We start from the raw sequence: 10,015 nt of genomic DNA, 5'->3' as shown, positions 1-10,015 counted from the left end.
AAAAAAGGAGTATCCAAAACGCAAACATGTGCATCCACTAAGGAGTTGCAACATCAGAGGGTTGGAGGCTAGCCCCTCTTCTTGACCGAATTAACTTTTGTAGGAAAACCATGTTTTTGCTTTTCAGACTTATTTCTAATTAGAGTTGTTGTACAATGTTTGTCCTACCTGTGAATTATTGTTACATCTACACTTGTGTTGTCTCTGTCTTAGAGGAGTTGTTTTTCTTATTATATCAAGTAGAGTGAGTTTCAATGTTACTCTTTTACAATCCAAATGATTAAATATTCTTAACTCAATATGCTCTAAATAATATTTTAATATAAAACTTTAATTAAATTTTAGTTTAAAAACTCATATTAAAAGATTTAGAAAAATAATTTAAATTAAATTAAATTTTAGAAGAATTTTAGATGGAACAACTCTAACAATAAGACCCAAATGGTCAGTTCCTTGGCATGGTACCATGCACCGTAGCTTTTTTTTCCAATCTGAAACCCCCCAACTATGAATTTGGGAGATTAATATATTATTTTCTTCTACTGGTATTTTTGGTATTCACAAATTTCCCATTCATGTACAGTAACTCAAACCAGATAGAGTTTCAGTTTACAAGAGTTCCTTATAATATATTTGTAATCTACATTTTAGGCTTGGCCTTGGTTTTTAAGATGCGACAGTTTGCGCTGGAGCTGGGACAAAGGGTGTGCATTGTTCCTTATTCTCCACTCAAGAATGGCAGAACGAAGCGACTGGTTTCGAACAATTTTTTTCTGGAGTATCTTTGGGTTCCCCATTGGAGGTGACTTGTGCTTGTCAAGCCATGCCTTGATAGCTTTGTACTCGTACGTAACACCATCCCCTGCAATGTAAGGATCTTCCATCACTTCCTGCACCCAATTCAATGCACTCAAATTTTAGCGAGAATTCATTGTAAGAAACCTAGCTTAAACTTACTGAAAAAATTATTAATCCAGGTTAACAGATAATATAATGCAATTTAATAGAAGAGAAAATTCAAGCGTGCAAAAGCTCGGAAAATGTCCATCAGACTGTGGGTATTGATTGAAAATGGCTTCACCATGCACGCTACCCAGGTTTAGGCCAGGGCAGGCTTAGAACCTTACGTGGTGTGTCATATTGTTCGAATGACTCCTTCATTTCAACTGAAACATCTGTCGTTTTGTAAACTGGACATTGTTCACTGATCATTTAGGTTCCTTTCCAACCCAACATTCAATTGAAGGAAGTTTCTTATCTACCTACTTGGATTCTTTACTTCACAAAACTTGAGATGAATTCGAAGGGATTTGCATTTCTATCTTACAAAAGAGATGGGAATTTCTATCGTTAGAAAAAAGGAAGGGTAAGACTAGTCAGAAGTCCCTCGACCAATCTGACGGGTTTACTTACCTTTCAGACCTGTTTTCCAAGCCAAAAATTTCTCGCTTTGTTGCATTGACAACTGGAGACAGATATTTCGAAGCAAACCAGGGCCCAGTCTGGAAAGTGTAGAAGCTTTTTGGTAGACTCGTAAATAATATAGATAGAAAATTGGAATTAAGTCTTCAGACGAACCAGCATTGAAATGGTGGAGACTTGTAGGTAATGTATCATAATCTTCCGGATAGCTTATGTCTAGTGTAGGAGATTTTCAGAAACCCCTAGAAACAGCTGGAAGTTATGCAAGACAATTACAAATTTGTCAGATATGTTTTCATGAGTTGTGCTAGTTTGAGGCAAATTAAACGAGTTTCCAGACTTGTGCAAACTGCTGCTGAAATCTAGCGGGCATAATGATGAGACTGAATTTGTCTAGGACTCGGCAAGACTTGTGCCACAAGTTAATCAGGACTTGGCAAAAGATTTGACTGCTCCAGTTGAGATTTTTGACATGCAACTAAGGATCTTTTCCTCTGTATTTTGGAGAGTTTCATGGCACTCGGTAAGTCTCAAGAAATTTATCTATTTCAATTTGTATAGATCACTTGCCACATGATTTCAAGAGGTTTATGACCAACTTGTAGAGGCTCATGATTTTGCTTTGGAGCATAAAGGGAAAATTCAATGCACCAGGAAGTGTTTTTTTAAGTCTAACCAATTAAAAATGTTGCAAGAGAGAGAAACAACCTGCAGAATTGGGCAAAGAAAGTAGCTGGGAGGTGTAATAGCTTTTTGCATTTTACTGCGCTGTACGTATGCATTGGCAACATCTCTGAATCTTTCTAGTTGTGGGAGCACAACTTTCTCTAGATCAGGTCTGTCTCTACGTCTCAACTCTGTGCACTTGAGGCCAAGCTTAGCCAAGTCCATTGCTTCCTCAAAAGGCCAATCCCCTGCAGATCTATCCAGAATTTCTTTGAAGGAGCCATTTCTAATGGTAGTTTCAACCCTATTTGTGAGAGCCATTGCTGGCTTGGCTGTCAGCAACTGTAGGATAATGATCCCTAGGGCATACACATCTGATTTGGGACGCAATATTCCTGTTCTCTGATACTCTGGATCGATGTAAAAGAAGGTGCCACCGAGAATTGTATTCTTGTATTCAGTGACAGCAGAAGAGACTGTGGGAGGAACAAGCCTTGCGAGGCCAACATCACCAATTTTGCTCACAAAGTTTTGATCCAGCAAGATGTTGGCAGGCTTTAGATCACGGTGAACAATTGGCACCGGCTTTGTTGTGTGCAGAAAAAGGAGTGCAGTTGCTATTTCTGAAGCAATTCGGAATCGCACAAACCAAGGAATAGAAGCATTTGTGGCTGCTCGGAACAAGCAATCATCCAAACTACCATTTGCCATATATTCATATACTAGACAACCTCTTTCTGGGCAAGTGCCAAGCAACATCACCATGTGAGGGTGATGTATTCGACTTAGAATCTCAACCTGTCAAAAGGAATCAAGAAGAATAAGCACAGAGTCTGTGATTTTTCTCTACTTTCATAATGTCTAGGGTAGGTGACTAATAATTTTTTTATCTTCTCAGACTTCTACAAATTTCTACCATGTGACTAATATGTTTTGTTCTTTTTATACTTCTATGATGTTTATGGTATGTAACTGATACTACTTATGTAAATGAAATCACTTGCAAATTAGTCAAAATTCAATTCATACTTCTTGTTGAAACTCGTGTCGACCTCGTTCCGCATCTGTTTTAAGAACCTTGATAGCCACAGAAGTATGATCTAAGCTGCCCTTGTAGACTGGTCCATATCCTCCTTCACCTATTTTAAGTGATTCAGAAAAATTATCGGTTGCCATTTCAATTTCTTCTATTGAATATTTTCTGTATCTTTCTTCAGCTGATTGTAAAGCATCCTGTGCTTTTTTCCTTTCATGTGAATCTCTAATAGCTCTAAGTTCTGCATCTTTCCTTTGTTGTACCTCCTTTGCAGCAGTTTGCCTTGCTTTTTCAGCATCCTCCATGTCAACTGCACGCTGTACTAAATATTCTGCAGCTACTACCATGGATAATTTTTCTCTTGAATTTACCTCTTCCACTTTCCTCAACTCTTCAATGAGCTGAGCTTTTAGACTTTCAGCCTGTAACAAGCAATTCAACTTCAGAAAAACAACAAACTAAAAAATTTAAAAATCAACATATTTATACCCCCACATGATGCTTCCAGAAGCAAACAAACACATTACAGCACTGATTTCTCAAAAGACATAAATCAAAATAGCTGAATAGCATAAGATGCTTACGTTCTTCTTCTCAGCAATAACGTGACTAAGACTTTCCCTGTACATCTCCCGGGTGCTTTCAACTTCAATTTTTAGCCTTTCTAGCTGAGTCTCAATATCTGGCTGCATGAATAAAAGAGTTTGCCAATTCAGCTGCAGTACATCTTTTCTTTTCTTCATTTCATCGTGAGATAGAGCCAAAGTTCAATAATTGAAAAATTCAAAAGAGGAATGACATCCAAAAAACATCTTTAGCAAATGATATGCTCACCAGACTATTTGGAAAGACCACTATGCCATTCTCTTTTTCGTCAAATGGCTCTTCAAGTTCGTTCTCATGCATTTCATGTTCCCTCTCTCTATTCGTAAAGCTAAGATTGTCATTTTCATGATTTGTTTCCATTTCATTTTTTTGTCCACGTGTCACTAGTTCTGCATCTGAATGAGCTGAGCTGGAAGATTGAGATTCTTCACCAGTAGCACCTGAGCTTCTTGACAAAGATGACATAGAGCTCCCAGAATAAATAAATGCTTCATTGGCATAATTTATTTTTATTCCAGAATCAGTCAGGGTGTTGTGCAAGATGGTGCCAATGCTCTGTGACATGGAGATTGGTTCATCATCAACTATAATATTGCTTTCTGAATTTGGTAAACTTTGGTATAAAGTCTTATTATCCCATGAAAGGGCTTTATTGCCCTGAAAATGTAGATCTTTAGATTGAAATGCAGTTGATTCGCTGGAGTCTGAAGATGTCTCCTTGACCATTTCTGAAACAAAGACAGTTAAAAAGATTATCAAAAGATAATTCTCTGAAGTATTTGTCTTTAAGCACATTGACTGGTTCCATATAGAATATTCAACGAAATAGAATGTATTTAGAGTATCATTAACATAAGTGGATTCTGCCAGAAGCATCAAATCACAAATTGCAGAGAGAAAGCTTAAGGAATTGAGATTTTCTGAACTCACGAGGGCAGAAAAGTTAATTTCTATGAACCAGTCTAGCACTTTCAGAAATTAGTTTTCCATACACACCACCTCATACCTCTTGATACCATTGAATCCTGTGAATTAACCCTGGAATGTCCCTTTGGCTCATTGTTGCTGTCACAAACTTGTATGGAAGAAACATTTGGATGAACTGAAGTAAGTTTTCCTTTTGATATAACATATATGGAACAAAATGTCGGGACTTTTCTTGTAACGTTTGCTGCAATATCATGACCTCTGAATGTCCTACAAAACAAATTATACCAGGATATTACAGTTTAATTAGAATTATATCAACTTCCCATTCAGGAAGCAAAGAGTGCACATACTTATTCAAACAGGTTCCTAACTTACATGCCAGTCTATATGGAAAATATTAACAGCCTTTACATCTCAAAATTGGGTTTGATGACAAATCATCATATTTTAGGAGCCCAATGTAGGCCAGACAATTGGTGTTAGCCAATGACATGTTCCACAAGGAACCAGTCAAAGACATCCTTCAAGCTGTACAGGTGCACAGTTATCATGTTGTGTGATTCAAATATGCACTCCTAATTTTTGGGCCATTTTCATTGGAAGGGAACCATGAGATATCTATAGATGACCAGGTATTTTGTTTGAGTACTATTAAATTAGCATCATTTATGTGTATGCCTGGCAACAAAGATGGAAGGCAACCTTGGCGATGCTTCTGACATTAAACTGAGATTATTGAGAACTTTAACAGCAAATCCAGCAACTAAATTATTGACTGTCAGAAATCTAAATTGCCTTCAATAAAAATAAAGAACTACTGTAATGTAAAAAACGTTACAATTATAGCACTGCCACCCTAGTTGACAACAGAATTACAATTTAATAACTCAATCTGACAGAATATTTACTGGAAGACCTAAAAATATTTCACTCTAAAATAACCTTTAGAAAGATCAACATGCAATCTTTACATGAAAAGTGAAAATGCATGTCGAGAAATCTACCTCTAAATGACCTATCTAGATTAGCAGTATGCAATACATACAAAGTACAGATGCTGCATCATATGATCTTAACGAAGTAGATCTAATTGAAGGTGCAGACTGTAATAATTGCTGATAGGCAAATATAGTGATAAAATAGAATATGTCAAACGCAATCTTGCAGATCCAACTCCCAAAGTAGGGAAATTAAACAGGGTAAAAATAAACAATATCTTACTACCCTGCACTTTCTTATCCTGATGATGGATCATGTAGTGTGATCCGAAACGTTGATGAAATAAACAAACACAATCAAATCCAGAAAACTTAGTACTTTACAAATGGATTGTGGAAATCTGTTACTGTTAAAGGGTAAAAATAATTTATTGGAGTTCATCAATGAGTCATTCCCAGAAAAAGCAGCAGTTATATCAGGCAGAAGAATACTTCCTAAGCATATCTCAATTTGCAGCCAGATCCATAAAGTGAAAGATACAGTTGGCTTCTTGGGCATGTTTGTGATTGCATATAAACTAGTTTAGCACTGCAAAACAATTTATCTACTCATCAAAAGCATAGGAGAGAGCTGTCATATAGTATATACTTATATTTGGATACCAACATAGAATAATTCTGAAAAAACTAATTCTTGAAATTGTAATATTGCAGAGGGCAAAACAATTATATTGGAATTTATTACAAGGTTATTCTCAGTAAAAGAAGTAAAGTGATATCTAGCAGAATAAACATTTTCTTGTATAGGAAGAGAGCTAGCATACTCGTCTAGGAATACTCTTCACAGGATAAGTCAAATAATCAATCCATGAAACAATCAGGATGAATGCTTTTTAACGATTTTTCATAAATTACTTGATTTCCTTGATTACCTTGTAATTGCATTGCGAGACGATGATCCCATAACAAGGTTACTTATACTTGAGTCCGTGATATATTTCACAATTGCTCTTGGTATATTGTCATCTTCCAGCACAACAATTTCTGTTGGCACCTGCATTCCCATGACAATGAGTTGGAATTACTTCCTCATCTGATTTGGTGAATCCCACTATATTATCACAAAAAACATCCAAGAGAAAAAAAAAGAGTTTATAATTACTTGTTTGCTTTTGCAGAGCTGCTGAAAAGGTCTTAATAGGCTCTTGGTTTTTGATTTTATTTCTTGCATATACACATTCACGGCATCACTGCATACCTGTGAAACTGGGATGAAGCTTCCTACTGCAAATCAGAAAAAAATAGTTATGACTGATTCACAACAATAAAAATATGACATAAGATTTGGCTTTTCAATTTCTGCTGAAGGAGATTTCTACAGCTGCATGAATTCTTACCCCATTGAAAACATTCAAACAACAATAATTCTATTTAGTTAGTTTTGAATCTGATATGAATATTTATTATTTATAGAGCATTTATTGAGTTGCCAAGAATGAAAGATAAAATCCGAAACATGTTCTTATATAGAGCATATTTGAAAAACATAGCCAAAATTGGAGCTTTCTTATTAGCTATGGGTCATATTAAATGTCACTGATCAGGATTTGAGAAATCATCAGATTAAGGATATCAATTTCTCCATAGAATATAACTGGAAAGATACTCTTAAAACTCCAAAATGAAGAAGGTTGTCAAGTATGATGACCGTTGCATATGGAGTGCAATATATGTAGTAGTGCAGGTTAATCATACAAGTATAATGGAGTAATTTGTCACAACTCCCCAGAAGCCGATCTCTTTGCCACGGTAACATCTAGACCAATTTAATAATCTATAGCCCTAACCAGCCCACAGGCAATAATTAAAACCTTCTTGGATGATAGACTGTCTCAAGGTCACCCACAATTAAATATTTGGCTATAGGGCTTAATTTTGATTGTGTGTTTTGCCCTGAATGAGATGGAAACAATAATAAGTTCCTATATAGCATGGTTCTCAGCGTCAAAGAATCTTAAAACTCCCCTGGATATTTTAAATATCCATTTAGAGTGTTAAAACAACAATAAGTTGTGCACCCTTTTTCTCTGCTCATAGCTAGTTTTCATACCCTTCTGTACAGAGAAAGGCTAACCTTTTTCAATACATCCCATTTAAAAAGATGAAGGGATCTAAATATTCGGCAAATATACCACCTTCTATTATCGAAAGATGAAATCAATCATACAACTAGTTATGGGCTACTCACATGACAGAGCAATGTGATGATGATAACATAAGCCCTCTAGGCATCCTGCCATGCTAAAGCGGGACAGATAGGTGAGAGAATTTGGAAACCTTAGATGGACTGGAAATCATAGTCTCTACTTCACAAGTCATACTTCTATACAATCCCCAAAATTGGTGATAGTTGAAACAGGCAAATACGTTAAACCCTTATGCAGAACCCTAGACATTCGCATTGACAAGAAAATGTTTGATAAAATGAGATCTAGAAAAGAGAAAAGAAAAAAGAGCTACTGTTTTTTAATTTGAAACACCGATTCAAACATATTTGTTTCATAATTCATGACAGGCGTATGTGGGTGTTCAAGAGTCACTGACATGGACAAACAACTGATTGATGAAAACAAGATTTGGAGGAAATAAAATGTTTCTTGTTATACAATTATTTAAATCATTCATTCAAGTATTTCTGTTCTACAGTTCACGTCAGGGGTCTCTAATTCAAATTGGATCATAACTCAAAGAATGGAGTTGTTGCTTTCATGGAAATTTAATTCATTCAATCAAACATCTCTGTTCATAAATCACAACAGGTATCTCTATCTGCTTAAGATAGTCTAGCAGCATCATGATACGGGTACTGAAGCTTAGTTGTGAGATCATTATCAGATAATACTCTCTCAGGATCCAAATATAGGCATGGATGTTTAAGAACAAACAGAAGAATTTTATCAGATAAAACAGCAAGATGATTTTTTTAAGGACTGAGTGCAAACGATTGATCATGAGAAAATAATCTGTTTCGGGTCGAAATTCTCAGCACTAAACACAAGAATAACATCAGATTGAACAACAAAGGGGGATTTGTGAGGACCCAATAAGTCCCAATTTGAGGTTAGTATTCAATTTTGAACATAAGAACGACAAAAACAAATAAAATCCCAAATTAAACAATTTGTTCAAAGATCTACACATCATAGTTCATAACAGGTCTCTGAATCTGTCTTGTGGGTATTCAAATCTGAAACGAAAACAAATGACTTCTAATCAATCACAAGGGGGGCTAACGAGATCTTACTAGGTGTCGGGATAGTATCAACAGGTGGCCTCACGTGTATCAGAATCAATTTTTCTACCTTCATCCCAGATTTGTCCAATGCCCACTTCACTGCATACTTGCTGTTCTTATCCTTGCTAACGGCTACAGCTAGTTGAACCCCACGACCTGCGTTTGGGTTTTGTTCGGTCTCTTGCATAATCATCAATTGGTTCTTGTTCTTCTCTGCTACACCTTCCACACCCCCAAACAGATTCCTATACAGCATTTTTCCCTATGATACTGCTAAATTGTTCATACCATCATGCAGTAGCTCATTCGTTATTAACTATAAGATCAATGTAATCATGCAACAGTCCCATCACCTCTACCAATTTTTCTGCCTCGTTGGTATCAAACACTTCGAAAAATAAGATTAAAAGATGTCCCCCAAATGTGCCTACTTATAAAAACATTTCTCAATACGAAGACTTAATCAACAGAATTTATAGCCCTCTCTAATAACCTACGGTTTAGGCAAACTAAGCAGCTGTCCGGAAATTAATATGAAAATACAGTTGACAGAGACAATCTGCTGACGAACAGCTTCGGGAATCTCCAAATTCCATTCTATTACGTGTGAACCTGTTTACAAAACTCATATTTGTTTGTATCTTCATTAATTTTTGGCAATGTAGTCCACATGCACATGAAAAAAAATTAATTGATTGCTAGAGTGGCATTTGACCGAGGCAATAAAAAATTGTTATGGATATACTGCAAACCGGTTTGATATGCACATGGGGACAAGAGTGGCCGGACGTACCACGAATGTTCTCTCTATCTGTCTAAAAACTGCAGTTGCCCGCGTTACGAGCCGGTTGAAAGTGCAAATGTCTTAATGTTAGTTCCCAGGTAACACCTCTTAGAAATTAAAATAAAAATATATATTTTATTTTTACATAATCTACTACATTCATTTAGATTAAAACAAATAAGTGTCCTTAAAAACTTATTATATTATTATATTATAATTAATATTCAATGATTATTATATCATAATATTATAATTAATATTAAAGAATTTTATGATATATTATATTATGATTTATTGTTATTATATTATAATTTCACATTTATTCTCATTCTTATCTT

At 35.6% G+C, this 10,015-nt stretch overlaps 1 protein-coding gene across 1 annotated transcript; it reads right to left on the bottom strand.

Moving 5' to 3' along the window:
* Positions 1-367: 367 nt before the first annotated feature.
* On the bottom strand, positions 368-9,277 carry LOC149538516 (U-box domain-containing protein 35-like). Its single transcript, XM_089799838.1, has 9 exons — positions 8,903-9,277; positions 6,761-6,882; positions 6,531-6,652; positions 4,737-4,927; positions 3,959-4,458; positions 3,709-3,810; positions 3,118-3,546; positions 2,131-2,886; positions 368-890 (listed from the first exon to the last, which is right to left on the bottom strand). The coding sequence occupies exons 1-9, from the start codon at positions 9,147-9,149 to the stop codon at positions 648-650; spliced, it is 2,712 nt and encodes a 903-aa protein (XP_089655964.1). The 5' UTR covers positions 9,150-9,277; the 3' UTR covers positions 368-647.
* Between the last annotated feature and the right edge of the window lie 738 nt (positions 9,278-10,015).

This window comes from Cupressus sempervirens, chromosome 9 (assembly GCF_028749045.1).
Source record: "Cupressus sempervirens isolate cs-2001-9-10 chromosome 9, ASM2874904v1, whole genome shotgun sequence".
NCBI classification, from domain to species: Eukaryota; Viridiplantae; Streptophyta; class Pinopsida; order Cupressales; family Cupressaceae; genus Cupressus; species Cupressus sempervirens.
The sequence above is the reverse complement of the archived record's forward strand: the minus strand, read 5'-3'. Positions and strand labels throughout refer to the sequence as shown.

Coding starts and splice junctions, on each gene's coding strand:
- LOC149538516 (XM_089799838.1), bottom strand. CDS start 9,149: ATGCTGTATAGGAATCTGTTTGGGGGTGTGGAAGGTGTAGCAGAGAAG. Junction 6,653..6,760: donor AGCTCTGCAAAAGCAAACAA/GTAATTATAAAC, acceptor ATGGGAATGCAG/GTGCCAACAGAAATTGTTGT. Junction 891..2,130: donor TTCTTTGCCCAATTCTGCAG/GTTGTTTCTCTC, acceptor AATTGGGTGCAG/GAAGTGATGGAAGATCCTTA.